This window comes from Pseudophryne corroboree, chromosome 1 (genome assembly GCF_028390025.1).
Source record: "Pseudophryne corroboree isolate aPseCor3 chromosome 1, aPseCor3.hap2, whole genome shotgun sequence".
In the NCBI taxonomy this organism is placed as follows: domain Eukaryota; kingdom Metazoa; phylum Chordata; class Amphibia; order Anura; family Myobatrachidae; genus Pseudophryne; species Pseudophryne corroboree.
In genome coordinates this window covers 639,471,204-639,491,446 of record NC_086444.1, presented here as the reverse complement: position 1 = coordinate 639,491,446, position 20,243 = coordinate 639,471,204, and the positions used below count along the sequence as shown (strand labels likewise).

General features: G+C 46.8%; 1 protein-coding gene across 1 annotated transcript in view; it reads left to right on the top strand.

Moving 5' to 3' along the window:
- The window catches only part of ARL9 (ADP ribosylation factor like GTPase 9), a 69,589-nt gene extending 52,284 nt beyond the window's left edge, over positions 1–17,305 (top strand). Inside the window, exon 4 of the mRNA XM_063914608.1 lies at positions 16,332–17,305. Coding sequence (XP_063770678.1) covers positions 16,332–16,523 — 192 coding nt within the window. The 3' untranslated portion in view covers positions 16,524–17,305. The remainder of the gene's footprint in view (positions 1–16,331) is intronic.
- The last annotated feature ends 2,938 nt before the right edge of the window (positions 17,306–20,243 follow it).

Sequence of the window (20,243 nt, the reverse complement as noted above, 5' to 3'; positions counted from 1 at the left end):
GACTTAGGGGAGAGAATTTCAACTCACCTGCGTGCAGGATGGATTGGATTCTTAGGCTACTGGACACCATTAGCTCCAGAGGGAGTCGGAACACAGGTCTCACCCTGGGGTTCGTCCCGGAGCCGCGCCGCCGACCCCCCTTACAGATGCTGAAGATTGAAGGTCCGGAAACAGGCGGCAGAAGGCTCTTCAGTCTTCATGAAGGTAGCGCACAGCACTGCAGCTGTGCGCCATTGTTGTCACACACTTCACACCAGACGGTCACGGAGGGTGCAGGGCGCTGCTGGGGGCGCCCTGGGCAGCAATATATAATACCTTTTATGGCAAAAGAATACATCACATATAGCCATTAAGGCTATATGTATGTATTTAACCCATGCCAAATGTCTAAAACTCCGGGAGAAAAGCCCGCCGGAATAGGGGGCGGGGCTTATTCTCCTCAGCACACAGCGCCATTTTCCTGCTCAGCTCCGCTGTGAGGAAGGCTCCCAGGACTCTCCCCTGCACTGCACTACAGAAACAGGGTAAAACAGAGAGGGGGGGCATATTTTGGCGATATTTTTATATATTTAAGCGGCTATAAGGAACAACACTTATATAGGGTTGTTCCCATATATATTATAGCGCTTGGGTGTGTACTGGCAAACTCTCCCTCTGTCTCCCCAAAGGGCTAGTGGTGTCCTGTCTTCGATAAGAGCATTCCCTGTGTGTCTGCTGTGTGTCGGTACGTGTGTGTCGACATGTATGAGGACGATGTTGGCGTGGAGGCAGAGCAATTGCCGATAATGGTGATGTCACCCCCCAGGGAGTCGACACCGGAATGGATGGCTTTGTTTATGGAATTACGTGATAATGTCAGCACATTACAAAAATCAGTTGACGACATGAGACGGCCGGCAAACCAGTTAGTACCTGCCCAGGCGTCTCAGACACCGTCAGGGGCTGTAAAGCGCCCTTTACCTCAGTCGGTCGACACAGACCCAGACACAGACACTGAATCTAGTGTCGACGGTGATGAAACAAACGTATTTTCAAGTAGGGCCACACGTTATATGATCACGGCAATGAAGGAGACTTTGCATATCTCTGATACTACAAGTACCACAAAAAGGGGTATTATGTGGGGGGTGAAAAAACTACCTGTAGTTTTTCCTGAATCAGAGGAATTAAATGATGTATGTGATGAAGCGTGGGTTAACCCAGATAGAAAAATGCTAATTTCAAAAAAGTTATTAGCATTATACCCTTTCCCGCCAGAGGTTAGGGCGCGCTGGGAAACACCCCCTAGGGTGGATAAGGCGCTCACACGCTTATCGAAACAAGTGGCGTTACCGTCTCCTGATACGGCCGCCCTCAAGGATCCAGCTGATAGGAGGCTGGAAACTACCCTGAAAAGCATATACACTCATACTGGTGTTATACTGCGACCAGCCATCGCCTCAGCCTGGATGTGCAGTGCTGGGGTCGTCTGGTTGGATTCCCTGACTGAAAATATTGATACCCTGGATAGGGACAGTATTTTATTGACTATAGAGCAATTAAAGGATGCTTTCCTTTATATGCGAGATGCGCAGAGAGATATTTGCACTCTGGCATCGAGAGTAAATGCGATGTCCATATCTGCCAGAAGGAGTTTATGGACGCGACAGTGGTCAGGTGATGCGGATTCCAAACGACATATGGAAGTATTGCCGTATAAAGGGGAGGAATTATTTGGCGTCGGTCTATCGGATCTGGTGGCTACGGCAACTGCCGGAAAATCCACTTTTTTACCTCAGACCCCCTCCCAACAGAAAAAGACACCGTCTTTTCAGCCGCAGTCCTTTCGTTCCTATAAGAACAAGCGGACAAAAGGACAGTCATATCTGCCTCGGGGCAGAGGAAGGGGTAAGAGAGGGCAGCAAGCAGCCCCTGCCCAGGAACAGAAGCCCTCCCAGGGTTCTGCAAAGCCCTCAGCATGACGCTGGGGCCTTACAAGCGGACTCAGGAACGGTGGGGGGTCGACTCAAGAATTTCAGCGCACAGTGGGCTTGCTCACAGGTGGACCCCTGGATTCTACAGGTAGTATCTCAGGGTTACAGGTTGGAATTCGAGAAGTCTCCCCCTCGCCGGTTCCTAAAGTCTGCTTTGCCAACGTCTCCCTCGGACAGGGCGACGGTATTGGAAGCCATTCACAAGCTGTTTGCTCAGCAGGTGATAGTCAAGGTACCCCTCCTACAACAGGGAAAGGGGTATTACTCCACGCTATTTGTGGTACCGAAGCCGGACGGCTCGGTAAGACCTATTCTAAATCTCAAATCTTTGAACCTGTACATACAAAAATTCAAGTTCAAGATGGAGTCACTCAGAGCAGTGATAGCGAATCTGGAAGAAGGGGACTTTATGGTGTCCCTGGACATAAAGGACGCTTACCTGCATGTCCCAATTTGCCCTTCACATCAAGGGTACCTCAGGTTCGTGGTGCAAAACTGTCATTATCAGTTTCAGACGCTGCCGTTTGGATTGTCCACGGCACCTCGGGTCTTTACCAAGGTAATGGCCGAAATGATGATCCTTCTACGAAGAAGAGGCGTATTAATTATCCCTTACTTGGACGATCTCCTGATAAGGGCAAGATCCAGAGAACAGCTGGAAGACGGAGTAGCACTAACCCAACTAGTGCTGCAACAACACGGGTGGATTCTGAATTTTCCAAAATCTCAGTTGACCCCGACGACACGTCTGCTGTTCCTGGGAATGATTCTGGACACGGTTCAGAAAAAGGTGTTTCTTCCGGAGGAGAAAGCCAGGGAGTTATCCGAACTTGTCAGGAACCTCCTAAAACCAGGGACAGTGTCTGTGCATCAATGCACAAGAGTCCTGGGAAAGATGGTGGCTTCTTACGAAGCGATTCCATTCGGCAGATTCCACGCACGAACTTTTCAGTGGGATCTGCTGGACAAATGGTCCGGATCGCATCTGCAGATGCATCAGCGGATAACCTTATCGCCACGGACAAGGGTGTCTCTTCTGTGGTGGTTGCAGAGTGCTCATCTGTTAGAGGGCCGCAGATTCGGCATACAGGACTGGGTCCTGGTGACCACGGATGCCAGTCTGAGAGGCTGGGGAGCGGTCACACAAGGAAGAAACTTCCAGGGAGTATGGTCAAGCCTGGAGATGTCTCTTCACATAAATATACTGGAGCTAAGAGCGATTTACAATGCTCTAAGTCTGGCAAAACCCCTGCTTCAGGGTCAGCCGGTGTTGATCCAGTCGGACAACATCACGGCAGTCGCCCACGTAAACAGACAGGGCGGCACAAGAAGCAGGACAGCAATGGCAGAAGCTGCAAGGATTCTTCGCTGGGCGGAAGATCATGTGATAGCACTGTCAGCAGTATTCATTCTGGGAGTGGACAACTGGGAAGCAGACTTCCTCAGCAGACACGATCTACACCCGGGAGAGTGGGGACTTCATCCAGAAGTCTTCCACATGATTGTGAACCGTTGGGAAAAACCAATGGTGGATATGATGGCGTCCCGCCTCAACAAAAAACTGGACAGGTATTGCGCCAGGTCAAGAGACCCTCAGGCAATAGCTGTGGACGCTCTGGTAACACCGTGGGTGTTCCAGTCAGTGTATGTGTTCCCTCCTCTGCCTCTCATACCAAAAGTACTGAGAATTATACGGCAAAAGGGAGTAAGAACGATACTAGTGGCTCCGGATTGGCCAAGAAGAACTTGGTACCCGGAACTTCAAGAGATGCTCACGGAGGATCCGTGGCCTCTACCTCTACGACGGGACCTGCTTCAGCAGGGACGGTGTCTATTCCAAGACTTACCGCGGCTGCGTTTGACGGCATGGCGGTTGAACGCCGAATTCTAAAGGAAAAAGGCATTCCGGAAGATGTCATTCCTACACTGGTAAAGGCCAGGAAGGAGGTGACTGCACAACATTATCACCGCATTTGGAGGAAATATGTTGCGTGGTGTGAGGCCAGGAAGGCCCCCACGGAGGAATTTCAACTGGGTCGATTCCTACATTTCCTGCAAACAGGATTGTCTATGGGCCTCAAATTGGGGTCCATTAAGGTTCAAATTTCGGCCCTGTCGATTTTCTTCCAGAAAGAATTGGCTTCAGTTCCTGAAGTCCAGACTTTTGTAAAAGGAGTACTACATATACAGCCCCCGGTTGTGCCCCCAGTGGCACCGTGGGATCTTAATGTAGTCTTGGATTTTCTAAAATCCCATTGGTTTGAGCCGCTCAAATCGGTGGAGATGAAGTATCTTACATGGAAAGTAACCATGCTACTGGCCCTGGCTTCAGCCAGGAGAGTATCAGAATTGGCGGCTTTATCATATAGGAGCCCATATCTGATTTTCCATACGGACAGGGCAGAACTGCGGACGCGTCCTCATTTTCTGCCTAAGGTGGTGTCAGCGTTTCACCTGAACCAGCCTATTGTGGTGCCTGCGGCTACTAACGAGTTGGAGGATTCCAAGTTGTTGGACGTGGTCCGGGCATTGAAAATATATATTTCAAGAACGGCTGGAGTCAGAAAGTCTGACTCACTGCTTATATTGTATGCACCCAACAAGATGGGTGCTCCTGCTTCTAAGCAGACGATTGCTCGTTGGATTTGTAGCACAATTCAACTTGCACATTCTGTGGCAGGCTTGCCACAACCTAAATCTGTCAAGGCCCATTCCACAAGGAAAGTGGGCTCATCCTGGGCGGCTGCCCGGGGAGTCTCGGCATTACAACTCTGCCGAGCTGCTACTTGGTCAGGGGCAAACACGTTTGCAAAATTCTACAAATTTGATACCCTGGCTGAGGAGGACCTTGAGTTCTCTCATTCGGTGCTGCAGAGTCATCCGCACTCTCCCGCCCGTTTGGGAGCTTTGGTATAATCCCCATGGTCCTGACGGAGTCCCCAGCATCCACTTAGGACGTTAGAGAAAATAAGAATTTACTTACCGATAATTCTATTTCTCGTAGTCCGTAGTGGATGCTGGGCGCCCATCCCAAGTGCGGATTGTCTGCAATACTTGTACATAGTTATTGTTACAAAAAAATCGGGTTGTTATATTGTTGTGAGCCGTCTGTTCAGAGGCTCCTACGTTTGTCATACTGTTAACTGGGTTCAGATCACAAGTTATACGGTGTGATTGGTGTGGCTGGTATGAGTCTTACCCGGGGTTCAATATCCTTCCTTATTGTGTACGCTCGTCCGGGCACAGTACCTAACTGAGGCTTGGAGGAGGGTCATAGGGGGAGGAGCCAGTACACACCATGTGATCCTAAAAGCTTACTTTTTGTGCCCTGTCTCCTGCGGAGCCGCTATTCCCCATGGTCCTGACGGAGTCCCCAGCATCCACTACGGACTACGAGAAATAGAATTATCGGTAAGTAAATTCTTATTTTTAGGTTTTTTATTTTACAGTGAGATCTGCTGGCAACAGACTCACTGCAGCGAGGGACTAAGGGGAGAAGAAGCGAACCTACCTGACTGGAGGTAGCTTGGGCTTCTTAGGCTACTGGACACCATTAGCTCCAGAGGGATCAAACACAGGACCCGACCTCGATCGTTCGGTCCCGGAGCCGTGCCGCCGGCCCCTTTACAGAGCCAGAAGCAAGAAGTGTTCCGGAAAATCGGCGGCAGAAGACTTCTGTCTTCAACAAGGTAGCGCACAGCACTGCAGCTGTGCGCCATTGCTCCTCATGCACACCTCACACTCCGGTCACTGATGGGTGCAGGGCGCTGGGGGGGGGGGGGGCGGCGCCCTGAGGGCAATATAATACACCTTGGCTGGCAAATCTACACCATATATAGTCAGGAAGGCTATATAGGTGTAAAAATACCCCTGCCAGAATTCCAGAAAAAGCGGGAGAAGTCAGCCGGAAAAGGGGCGGGGCTATCTCCCTCAGCACACTGGCGCCATTTTTCCCTCACAGCTCCGCTGGAAGGACGCTCCCTGGCTCTCCCCTGCAGTGTCAAGCTACATAAGGGTAAAAAAGAGAGGGGGGGCACTAAATTTAGGCGCAGTATATATAATATAAGCAGCTATAAGGGAAAAAACACTCATTTATAGTGGGATCCCTGTGTTATATAGCGCTCTGGTGTGTGCTGGCATACTATCTCTCTGTCTCCCCAAAGGGCTTTGTGGGGTCCTGTCCTCTGTCAGAGCATTCCCTGTGTGTATGCGGTGTGTCGGTACGGCTGTGTCGACATGTTTGATGAGGAGGCTTATGTGGAGGCGGAGCAGATGCCTATAAATGTGATGTCACCCCCTGCGGGGCCGACACATGAGTGGATGGTTATGTGGAAGGAACTGCGTGACAGTGTCGACTCCTTAGATAAAAGGTTTGACGACATACCAAATATGGGACAGCCGGCTTCTCAGCCTGTGCCTGCCCAGGCGTATCAAAAGCCATCAGGGGCTCTAAAACGCCCGCTACCTCAGATGGCAGACACAGATGTCGACACGGATACTGACTCCAGTGTCGACGACGATGAGACTAATGTAACTTCCAATAGGGCCACACGTTACATGATTGAGGCAATGAAAAATGTGTTGCACATTTCTGATGTTACCCCCGGTACCAAATAAAAGGGTATTATGTTTGGAGAGAAAAAACTACCAGTAGTTTTTCCTCCATCTGAGGAGTTAAATGAAGTGTGTGAAGAAGCGTGGGCTTCCCCCGATAAGAAACTAGTAATTTCTAAAAGGTTACTAATGACGTACCCTTTCCCGCCAGAGGATAGGTCACGTTGGGAAACATCCCCTAGGGTGGATAAAGCGCTTACACGCTTGTCAAAGAAGGTGGCACTATCGTCTCCGGATACGGCCGCCCTAAAGGAACCTGCTGATAGAAAGCAGGAGGCTATCCTGAAGTCTGTATATACACACACAGGTATTATACTGAGACCAGCTATTGCTTCAGCATGGATGTGCAGTGCTGCAGCTGTGTGGTCAGATTCCCTGTCGGAAAATATTGATACCCTAGACAGGGACACTATATTGCTAACCGTAGAGCATATTAAAGACGCAGTCTTATACATGAGAGATGCACAGAGGGATATTTGCCGGCTGGCATCTAAAATAAGTGCAATGTCCATTTCTGCCAGGAGAGGGTTATGGACTCGGCAGTGGACAGGTGATGCAGACTCAAAAAGGCACATGGAAGTTTTGCCTTATAAAGGTGAGGAGTTGTTCGGGGATGGTCTCTCGGACCTAGTTTCCACAGCAACTGCTGGGAAGTCTGCATTTTTACCCCATGTTCCCTCACAGCCAAAGAAAGCACCGTATTATCAGGTACAGTCCTTTCGGCCCCATAAGAGCAAGCGGGTTAAAGGCGCGTCCTTTCTGCCCAGAGGCAGAGGTAGAGGGAAAAAACTGCAGCATACAGCCAGTTCCCAGGAGCAAAAGTCCTCCCCCGCTTCCTCTAAGTCCACCGCATGACGCTGGGGCTCCACAGGCGGAGCCAGGTACGGTGGGGGCCCGTCTCAAAAATTTCAGCGATCAGTGGGCTCACTCACGGGTGGATCCCTGGATCTTTCAAGTAGTATCTCAGGGGTACAAGCTGGAATTCGAGACGTCTCCCCCCCCCCCCCCCCCCCCCCACCGTTTCCTCAAACCTGCCTTGCCAACAACTCCCTCAGGCAGGGAGGCAGTGATAGAGGCAATTCACAAGCTGTATTCCCAGCAGGTGATAGTAAAGGTGCCCCTACTTCAACAAGGACGGGGTTACTATTCCACAATGTTTGTGGTACCGAAACCGGACGGTTCGGTGAGACCCATTTTAAATTTGAAATCCTTGAACACGTATATATAAAAAATTCAAGTTCAAGATGGAATCGCTCAGGGCGGTTATTGCAAGCCTGGACGAGCGGGATTACATGGTATCACTGGACATCAAGGATGCTTACCTGCATGTCCCCATTTACCATCCTCACCAGGAGTACCTCAGATTTGTGGTACAGGATTGTCATTACCAATTCCAGACGTTGCCATTCGGTCTATCCACGGCTCCGAGGGTCTTTACCAAGGTAATGGCCGAAATGATGATACTCCTTCGAAAGAAGGGAGTTTTAATTATCCCGTACTTGGACGATCTCCTGATAAAGGCGAGGTCCAGGGAGCAGTTGTTGGTCGGGGTAGCACTATCTCGGGAGGTGCTACAACAGCACGGCTGGATTCTAAATATTCCAAAGTCACAGCTGGTCCCTACGACACGTCTACTGTTCCTGGGGATGGTTCTGGACACAGAACAGAAAAAAGTGTTTCTCCCGGAGGAGAAGGCCAAGGAGCTGTCATCTCTAGTCAGAGGCCTCCTAAAACCAAAACAGGTGTCAGTGCATCACTGCACGCGGATCCTGGGAAAGATGGTAGCTTCCTACGAAGCAATTCCATTCGGCAGGTTCCATGCAAGAACCTTTCAGTGGGACCTGTTGGACAAGTGGTCCGGATCGCATCTTCAGATGCATCGGCTGATAACCCTGTCTCCAAGGACCAGGGTGTCTCTGCTGTGGTGGCTGCAGAGTGCTCATCTTCAAGAGGGCCGCAGATTCGGCATACAGGACTGGGTCCTGGTGACCACGGATGCCAGCCTTCGAGGCTGGGGGGCAGTCACACAGGGAAGAAACTTCCAAGGACTATGGTCAAGTCAGGAGACTTCCCTACACATAAATATTCTGGAACTGAGGGCCATATACAATGCCCTAAGTCAGGCAAAACCCCTGCTTCAAAACCAGCCGGTACTGATCCAGTCAGACAACATCACGGCGGTCGCCCATGTAAACCGACAGGGCGGCACGAGAAGCAGGACGGCGATGGCAGAAGCCACAAGGATTCTCCGATGGGCGGAAAATCACGTGTTAGCACTGTCAGCAGTGTTCATTCCGGGAGTGGACAACTGGGAAGCAGACTTCCTCAGCAGGCACGACCTCCACCCGGGAGAGTGGGGACTTCATCCAGAAGTCTTCCAACTGATTGTAAACCGTTGGGAAAGGCCACAGGTGGACATGATGGCGTCCCGCCTAAACAAAAACGCCAGGTCAAGAGACCCGCAGGCGATAGCTGTGGACGCTCTAGTGACACCGTGGGTGTACCGGTCGGTTTATGTGTTCCCTCCTCTTCCTCTCATACCAAAGGTACTGAGGATAATAAGGAGAAGAGGAGTAAGAACTATACTCATTGTTCCGGATTGGCCAAGAAGAGCTTGGTACCCGGAACTTCAAGAAATGATGTCAGAGGACCCATTGCCTCTGCCGCTCAGACAGGACCTGCTGCAGCAGGGGCCCTGTCTGTTCCAAGACTTACCGCGGCTGCTTTGACGGCATGGCGGTTGAACACCGGATCCTGAAGGAAAAGGGCATTCCGGAGGAAGTCATTCCTACGCTGATTAAAGCTAGGAAAGAAGTAACCGCAAACCATTATCACCGCATATGGCGAAAATATGTTGCGTGGTGTGAGGCCAGGAAGGCCCCAACGGAGGAATTTCAGCTGGGCCGTTTCCTGCACTTCCTACAGTCAGGGGTGACTATGGGCCTAAAATTGGGTTCCATTAAGGTCCAGATTTCGGCTCTATCGATTTTCTTCCAGAGAGAACTGGCTTCACTACCTGAAGTTCAAACTTTTGTTAAGGGAGTGCTGCATATTCAGCCCCCTTTTGTGCCTCCAGTGGCACCTTGGGATCTCAACGTGGTGTTGGATTTCCTAAAGTCACATTGGTTTGAGCCACTTAAAACCGTGGAATTGAAGTATCTCACGTGGAAAGTGGTCATGTTGTTGGCCTTGGCTTCGGCCAGGCGTGTATCAGAATTGGCGGCTTTGTCATGTAAAAGCCCTTATCTGATTTTCCATATGGATAGGGCAGAATTGCAGACTCGTCCCAGTTTCTCCCTAAGGTGGTATCAGCTTTTCATCTGAACCAACCTATCGTGGTGCCTGCGGCTACAAAAGACTTGGAGGCTTCCAAGTTGTTGGATGTAGTCAGGGCCCTGAAAATTTATGTTTCCAGGACAGCTGGAGTCAGAAAGACTGACTCGCTATTTATCCTGTATGCGCCCAACAAGTTGGGTGCACCTGCTTCAAAGCAGACTATTGCTCGCTGGATCTGTAGTACGATTCAGCTTGCACATTCTGCGGCTGGACTGCCGCATCCTAAATCAGTGAAAGCCCATTCCACGAGGAAGGTGGGCTCTTCTTGGGCGGCTGCCCGAGGGGTCTCGGCTCTACAACTTTGCCGAGCAGCTACTTGGTCGGGGTCAAACACATTTGCTAAATTCTACAAGTTTGACACCCTGGCTGAGGAGGACCTAGAGTTTGCCCATTCGGTGCTGCAGAGTCATCCGCACTCTCCCGCCCGTTTGGGAGCTTTGGTATAATCCCCATGGTCCTTACGGAGTCCCAGCATCCACTTAGGACGTCAGAGAAAATAAGAATTTACTCACCGGTAATTCTATTTCTCGTAGTCCGTAGTGGATGCTGGGCGCCCATCCCAAGTGCGGATTGTCTGCAATACTTGTATATAGTTATTGTTTAACTAAAGGGTTATTGTTGAGCCATCTGTTGAGAGGCTCAGTTGTTATCATACTGTTAACTGGGTATTGTATCACGAGTTGTACGGTGTGATTGGTGTGGCTGGTATGAGTCTTACCCGGGATTCAAAATCCTTCCTTATTGTGTCAGTTCTTCCGGGCACAGTATCCTAACTGAGGTCTGGAGGAGGGTCATAGTGGGAGGAGCCAGTGCACACCAGTTAGTCTAAAGCTTTCTTTTAGTTGTGCCCAGTCTCCTGCGGAGCCGCTATTCCCCATGGTCCTTACGGAGTCCCAGCATCCACTACGGACTACGAGAAATAGAATTACCGGTGAGTAAATTCTTATTTTTTCAGTTTGATTCTTTATCCTGCCTCAGACTTGACTTGAGAGGTATGACTATGGAGCCACGGCCAGGTCGAGAATGGTTTGCACTCTCTGGAAGTGGTTGTGCCTATGATCACAGTGAGAATGCAGCCAAAGTACAGCAAGGGTGTGGTGTGGGTGTGTTGTCACAAACTGCAACTAAAATGGCAGTCAGAGTCTAAAATGTAGCCTCCTTAAGGGTTCTCTGACAGTGTATTGAGTGTAAAGTTGATAATGACTGCGTGTGATTGGGCGCAAATGGTAAAAACACACTAATTTGAGCTAAATCCCTAGAACTGATAAACTGTACTGTAAGAGGGTTTACAAAAACAAATACTGCTTCAGACTCAGGGGCAGATGTATTGACCTGGAGAAGGCATAAGGAAGTGATAAACCAGTGATAAATGCAAGGTGATACACGCACCAGCCAATCAGCTCCCATATGTAAATTAACAGTTAGGAGCTGATTGGCTGGTGCATCATCACCTTGCACTTAACACTGCTTTATTACTGGTTTATCACTTCCTTATGCCTTCTCCAGATTAATACATCTACCCCTCAGTTTGCTGGAGAAGTCTGCACATATGTTCTAAAGCAGTGGTTCTCATACTGTGTGCTGTGGCACCCTGGGGTGCCTCGGGACACTTACAGGGGTGCCTTGGATTGGTGGTCTAGGCCCAATTCAAATTATTTATGGTTAATGTAATAGGCAGAACCAGTGCTGGTGGCTGCCAATCATAAAATATGTGGACAAACAGAAGCAAATATTGTCCCTCACCACACAACTGAACCTAAGGATGCCATATAAACACAATTTACTTCATTTAATATTTCTTTCTAAATTTCTCATATAATTTTTTTTAATTTTTTATTTTCATCTAGCGCTATGTATGTAAAAAGCAGCTCATTTAGAAAAAGTTCCTGGGTCTATATATGTAAAAAACGAGCGCTGATGAATAGATTAGGACAAACAAACATACATATAAAAAACGTATAATGTTTAAGCTCTTTTGTGATTATTTGTTGTTATGGGATTCAGTAGCAAAACACAGAGGCGTTGGTGGTATAGTGCTGTCCCTATCTTACCCTACCAGCTGAACTGAGCGGCGGTTAGCGGGCCGTGGCGCTGGATGACGACATCACCGGTTGTTCGGAGTTTGCGGAGGGAGTCCTGGCGTCTGAGAAGGTTGTTGCTCTGGAGTTTGCCAATGCATTTCGCACCACTGCGGGTGGGAAGCGTATCCTTGATAAAGCACCCGCACATATATTTCTAAATTTCCAGTAAGAAACTTTTGGCCTAAGGGTGCCGTGAAAAATATTCTGATGCTCTAGGGCGCCGTGATTCCAAAAAGTTTGAGAACCACTGTTCTAAAGTGTTGCCATTAAAAAGAATATTGTGTGGGTGTGTGGCCAGTAAGGGCATGGAGAAGACACGTTTGTGCGAGCTCTCCAGTTTCATACATCCTGTAGCCCATCCTACACAGGGATTTAACCTGAAACCCCTTTTAGCTGCCCAATACTTACCTACACCTGCTGTCTTGGTACAGTGAATGAACAGCAATTTCCCCGGCTGGTCTGTGGTGAGGCCTCTCCAGTGTTCTCCCACCTTTTTGTGGTGTACTGCATTTTTGCTCTGGTTGGCCATTGCTGTCTCTCTGTGGCCTCTCAGCTGCTTCTCTGGCCAGGTCTACTTCACTGGACGGTCTCTAGCACACAGCACTGTAACTCCCACCCTACCTGGTGAATTTGGTTGATAACACCTTTTTTATGCCAAATACTTACAGTACTTACACCTGGGGCAAAATTTACTAAAGGTCGTTTTGATTCGTTTAAAAGCAATGAAAATTGATCAAAATCAGTGTTGTACTTCCAGGGCCAAACCACACATGTATTAATATTTAAAAATTAATACAAAAAAATCACCTGTTAGCAAATGTGTGTTTCAGCACCTGAAACCCAACATCGATTGAAATTGATTTTCATAGATTTTAAATTGATTAAAATCGACCTTTAGTAAATATCCATCTGAGGTACCTTTACACAGATTGCTGCTTTCCAGTGCGGAGGATTGTGAACAGCCTGGCACTCTGTATTTACCTCATTGATGCTTCTGACTTTTACATATTGATAGAATATGTGGAGGTTCTCTCACTTCTGCCTTGTGCATTTGTCTGCCTTCAAGCTGGTTTTCCCTTCAACTCTCTACTGTGCATTTACCTTGCTGGGACTTCTATGCACTCCTGGTGTGGTCTGTTGGACTTTTTGCCTTGCCGCTTCCATGATAAGTCCTAAACGCAGTCAGTATCACAAAAAAGCAGCTCAGTGATAAAACTGGAGAGGTGCAGGCTGACCATTCTCCTGCATTGTGACATGCAAAGACGAGTGTGTGGGAGAGACTCTCTCATTTCCACCCTAGAGGATACTCGGGCTCCATTGAAGTCTCAGCTGGGGGGACTGTAGTCCAGATGTCTGCAGTCCAGAGGAAACTCTGATCTTGAGGAATATCTCCACCGCAACAATGTAAGGACTTTTCCTGAAAAGGCAGAGGGCACGCACCCTGTATAATTTCTTGAGAAACAGGTTATTGATACCTATGATATGGACTCCACTGAATACATGGCAGAAAGGGCTCATAGAGTCCCCACACAAGCCTTTCCCCCTGGCACGTTACCATGCACCTTTATTGTTTAACTGCTTTATTACCAGGACAAGGACGCTATTCTTCATATGGCTCGCACTAGGGGCCCCCTGGAATGGAGCAATGAGCATACTTCAGTGTTCTCTGACTTTTCTATGAACGTGCATGAGAGCACAGAACAATTGTTGAGTTTTGGCCTACCCTCATTAATACTCCTAGAGAGGCTGCAGGTTTGCTGTACTGTCATAAAAGCTGGACTGATTCAGAGATTTTACTGTTCTCATGCTTATGTGATACTGTCTTTTTTTTTCTCTCTCTCTCTCTCTCTCTCTCTCTCTCTGTGTGTGTATATATATATATATATATATATATATATATGTGTGTGTGTGTGTATATGTATGTATATATATATATATATATATATACACACTGCTCAAAGAAATAAAGGGAACACTAAATTAAAACATCCTAGATCTGAATGAATTAAATATTCTTATTAAATACTTTGTTCTTTTCATAGTTGAATGTGCTGACAACAAAATCACACAAAAATTATCAATGGAAATCAAATTTATTAACCCATGGAGGTCTGGATTTGGAGTCACCCTCAAAATTAAAGTGGAAAAACACACTATAGGCTGATCCAACTTTGATGTAATGTCCTTAAAACAAGTCAAAATGAGGCTCAGTAGTGTGTGTGGCCTCCACGTGCCTGTATGACCTCCCTAAAACCCACACAAGTGGCTCAGGTAGTGCAGCTCATCCAGGATGGCACATCAATGCGAATTGTGGCAAGAAGGTTTGCTGTGTCTGTCAGCGTAGTGTCCAGAGCATGGAGGCGCTGCCAGGAGACAGGCCAGTACATCAGGAGACGTGGAGGAGGCCGTAGGAAGGCAACAACCCAGCAGCAGGACCGCTACCTCCGCCTTTGTGCAAGGAGGAACAGGAGGAGCACTGCCAGAGCCCTGCAAAATGACCTCCAGCAAGCCACAAATGTGCATGTGTCTACTCAAACGATCAGAAACAGACTCCATGAGGGTGGTATGAGTGCCCGACGCCCACAGGTGGGGGTTGTGCTTACAGCCCAACACCGTGCAGGACGTTTGGCATTTGCCAGAGAACACCAAGATTGGCAAATTCGCCACTGGCGCCCTGTGCTCTTCACAGATGAAAGCAGGTTCTCACTGAGCACATGTGACAGAGTCTGGAGACGCCAAGGAGAACATTCTGCTGCCTGCAACATCCTCCAGCATGACCGGTTTGGCAGTGGGTCAGTAATGGTGTGGGGTGGCATTTCTTTGGGGGGCCGCACAGCCCTCCATGTGCTCGCCAGAGGTAGCCTGACTGCCATTAGGTACCAAGATGAGATCCTCAGACCCCTTGTGAGACCATATGCTGGTGCGGTTGGCCCTGGGTTCCTCCTAATGCAAGACAATGCTAGACCTCATGTGGCTGGAGTGTGTCAGCAGTTCCTGCAAGACGAAGGCATTGATGCTATGGACTGGCCCACCCGTTCCCCAGACCTGAATCCAATTGAGCACATCTGGGACATCATGTCTCGCTCCATCCACCAATGCCACGTTGCACCACAGACTGTCCAGGAGTTGGCGGATGCTTTAGTCCAGGTCTGGGAGGAGATCCCTCAGGAGACCATCCGCCACCTCATCAGGAGCATGCCCAGGCATTGTAGGGAGGTCATACAGGCACGAGGAGGCCACTGACACTACTGAGCCTCATTTTGACTTGTTTTAAGGACATTACATCAAAGTTGGATCAGCCTGTAGTGTGTTTTTCCACATTAATTTTGAGGGTGACTCCAAATCCAGACCTCCATGGGTTAATAAATTTGATTTCCATTGATAATTTTTGTGTGATTTTGTTGTCGGCACATTCAACTATGTAAAGAACAAAGTATTTAATGAGAATATTTCATTCATTCATATCTAGGATGTTTTATTTTAGTGTTCCCTTTATTTTTTTGAGATATATATATATATATATATATATACACCGCAGGTTCCCACCATAGGCGGTAATGGGGATTTCATTCCCCATTACTGCCTATGCACTCCGTCTGACAAGCCAGGAGCACATAGCGCTATGACGTGGCGCTCCCTGATTGCCTGGCAGGTCCCCAACTGACAGAAGTCACGAGGGGTCCCACCATTCGGAGAAAGGGGATCCATGTGTAAACATGGATCCCCTTTAGTTGCGTGGTTCTGTTTTTTTTGTGGTTTTTTTTTTGTTTTTTTTTAACCCTGTAGATGCCTACATGGAAAGAAGACCGATCTACACCGAAGTTTTGTTGAGTATATAAAACAAAAATTATTTACAGGTACCTGTGGATTCTACTGGAGAATGGGACATGAATGGTGGCGTGGGATGTAGGTAAGTATGTGTAAGTGTGCGTGTGTGTGTTTTTATAAAATTATACTGTCACTGGTGTGTGTGTGTTTTCATTTAAATATTTCTTTTGTTGTTTAACTACAGGTACCAGCGGGCCCTTTAATGACCCGCATGCTGGTGCGTGTGGTTATGGAAGTGATGTACTTGATAGCAAAATTCAACCTGTATTTAAAATTGTTACAGATCCGATTTATTTTTTTTGTAACTAATAAGATATACGGAAACTTCCTTTTAAAATGTAAAACTTATTTTACCCACAAACTTGTTTGTTTTTTTTACCTGTAAATTATGGGTATATATAAAAATGACTCCTATCTGAAAAACAAATGTTATGTATAGCTACCTTCATTCTTGGGTATTGGACTAGTAGAGATAGTAATCACTTTGCTTTTTCCACAGGATCTAGAAAATGCATACCACATCCCTGAAATCCACGATGCCCTTGCACTGTCGGAGATTTGTGAAAATAGAAAGCTGTTTTTAATTGGGACACATGTGACAAAAGATGGCCCTGAAATTTCTTCTGGCATTCAAGATGCAAAGGAATTCATTTCACAGCTGCAGTCAGAAAATTCTTCTACTATAACATAGTTCTATTTGTCCTAAGCTACAGACTGTATCATCATTTTAATGAGGAAATGGTCTAGCATTAAATGGCGCAGACTACTTTGCATAAGCAAGCCGCTATTCCTTCGTGCTAATAGGTGGTCCGTTGGAATGGAGACTTCAAATAATTGTTCTACACAGTATATTTTTAAAAGTCATAGTAGTACAATGTTTTTCATGTTTGATAACTGTTCTTGGGAAACGGTAAATCTTTTATACAATATACATCTAACAGAACTTGAACTTGGTGGGGTTTGAAATACAACTAATATGGTAGGACAACTTCAGCTATTACCTGTTTAGCTCTGCTATCAGCAAGTACATTTTATACATATGCCATAGGGTGAATTCATACATGACTGAATTCACAATACATATATATTAATATATAAGTTCCAGTTCAGCTTGTCTGTTTCCTTGCACTTCAATACAGATACCCTATTCCACTTACAAATGTGTTTTGGTGGTGTCATTCAGATCTTCCCAGCATATCTATATGATTTATCAAATGCTGGAGAGAGGTAAAGTACCATTCACCTTCTGTCATTTTACAGGCCGTGTTTGAAAAATGACAGTAGGAGCAGATTGCTTGGCACTTTTTCTCTCTCCATTTTACTGTATTTCTCTCCAAGCTTACGGTAGGTTTGACATTTTGTTGCACTCCTGTAATCGGGTACTTCTTTTTCTATCCGCTGTCCATACAAATATAATAGAATATATACAGTGAAAATGGACATGTAATCTTCACAATAAACAGCAAAAGTATAGTTGAGTGTTTCCTTAAGCCCCCCTGTCTCCTTTCCCATGTACCAATACTACATATGTTTCAATATGCTGCAGGACTGTGCTCTGCAGGTGCCAACATGATTTGACACAAGCTAAGCTACACAAGCTTACATTTCTACCCTTGTACGTCGGGGGTTATTGGGTGTAATGCATGTGCAAAGAATACATTGTTCTGGTATGAAAGGTCGACAGTGTTAAGGTCAACCACTATTTGTCGACATGGACACATGGTCGAAACATGGAAATGGCCACCACATGAAAAGGTCGACATGGATTTTTGAACTGTTTTTGGTGTCATTTTTTCCGTAACGTGACCAGGAACCCCAATTAGTGTACCGCGTCCCCTTGCCCGAGCCGTGCCTTGCTGCGGGCAAGGTGTCTCGCTGCGCTCAGCACAGGTTACTATTCCCAATCGTAGTCCACGTGGATGGTAAAGTATGAAAAATGTAAAAATCTAACTTTTTTTTTTTTTTTTTTTTTTTAAAGCCATGTTGACCTTTTCATGTGTCAACCATGTGTCCATATCGACCATGTCAGTGTCAACCAATAGTTGTCGACCTAATGACTGTCAGCCTTAACATTGTCGACCATCCAAACGTATACCAGATTACATATAGTAGGAATGAATACTGATGACACTAATGCCACTGTTATGTGGGAGATGGACATAACATTAATACTGTAAGTAAGGTACACACTATTGTGGCCAATCCTCGGATCGGCGTAATCCCGGGATTGTGGCCAAAACTTGCCCGGGAGTCCATCCCGGAATTGGAGCTTCCAGTCCTGGGGATTTGTTTTTTCAATGCTGGGCAGCGCTGAGCGTCCTCAGGGCTCAGACGCTGCCCAGATCCCCTTTCCACCGGCTGGTGCACTACAAAGGTGTGACGTGATGTCAACGTTCACGCTACGCAGCTCAACACCGCCCACACGGACCTCACACCGCCACAGGCCGCACCAAGTGGATACTCCCACCCACCGTCTGGAGGATTGTGAGTGGGCTGGGCTGGGATGTGTGATGGAGAGAGAGTCATGAAAAAAAGTTAATTTACACAAAACACTCCAATACCGGGAATCCTGGTATTGATAATTTTTCAATCCCGATTCCCTGGGATTGAAAAAATGGCCTGGGATTGGCCACCCTAGTACACACTTAACCTTCCTTCTTTCACCAGGAATGGCCAGGTTTGGGCACTAGGACATTTGGGTTCTAGTTAGCAACTAAAATAAAGTGTGTGTGTGTGTGTGTGTGTTTTATTCTTTTATAGAACAGAATACTAAAGCTCAGTGATAGGTCAATGCTTTTGAGTCAGCATAGCAGCTTTTAAACCAAATAAATACATACAGTATAATCTATATGTTGTGCTTCAACTCTATTGTATGAATTTAATCACATGATTTCTATTTTCTTTACTAGAACATTTTATATGATCTTAAATGTAAACACATATCGGTTGCATTAAGGTAGTTGTGGGAAGGATTGTGTATAGTTTACCGCCTAAGGTTTTCTATTTTATTATAGAATATCTTTTTAAAAGTGGCACTGTAAAAGACCCTTATTTTAGGTGTAAATACTCATGGGAATTAATATATAATAACATCATCGCCTTCAGGCTATACATGTGTATGTGAAGGCAAGATTATTGAAATCGCCTCTAGTCTAAACATTGCAAACAAACATTGCTCCTATTTATAGCACTGCACCTCACACAATGCTCTGACTGTGGGAAATAAGTACATGCCAAATAAATGGCTGCATTACACTGGTATTTCTTAACAGAAATGCACATGTGAAGTGTCTCTCAGCAGTATGATGAGCCAGAGTGTATTCTGTACTTCTCCTTTGTAATCAGAATGTGTCCACTGTTGCTGAGAAGTTACAGGTTTGCTGATACCAATGAGTGTGGGTTACAGATTGTTTTATTTTAAAAAAATTATGGTAACATACAGTATATGCCCTAATCAAAAAAGATAATGAGATGCACTGAAAATAAATAACATAAAATAAAAATCCTATTATTGTTTAACATTCGTAATAACTTATATAATGTGAAAGGCTAGTTATTTGACAAGTTTACACACATTTTTAGAATGATGTTTCTAATGTTTTTACATTTAGACCTTTTGTTAAGGAATATAAATATATGTGAAAATAAAGAGAGGGAATGAAAGTTAAAAATACAATATTAAATAAAGAAATGTAATCATATAGAAGGAGTTGGTAGATAGAGAAAGACACGTGGCTGGAAGAGGGGCAAGACACAAAGGTGGGGGATGACTATGATAGAAGTGCAAGTCATGGATATGTGCCACTCACTTGAGTTGTGGTGGGGGCTAAATGGCTGGGTGCTGCCTTCTTTGGGGTATATTCAATAAGAGTCAGATCCATTCCGCCATGCATTTGTCGGAATGGATCCGACAACCCCTATTCAATAGAGTGGCCGAATCCAACTGTCAGCTTTGAGCCTAATCCGACTGTCGGATTTGTCCGGTGTCCGTGCAGCTGCTATCAGCAGCTCCCCGTGTGTGAGATTACAGGGAGCTGCTGGAGGGAGCCGCACTTCACGGCACTCAGCCGTGTAGCCCAGTGCCGGCCGGGGAGCGCTGCAAGGAGAGGTGCCTGTCTTAAGGTACCTGCCTGCACCGCTCGCCATAGCTTGCCGCACCGCTGCCCTGACTCCTCACCTCAATCCAGCTCTTTTTAAAGTTGGATTCAGATTGTCAGAAACGGGGCCAAAGCCTGTCGGATTTGGTCCCGTTTCTGACAGAAGCATGCGGATCGGCGGCTATTCCGCCGATCCACGTGTTTTCCAACAAGTCGGGAATTCCCGACTTGTCGGAAAAAAACAGCCCATATTGAATAGGTCTGAACGCCTTCCAACCGAAATCGGTCGGAAGCTGCCGTCTTTCCGACAGCTA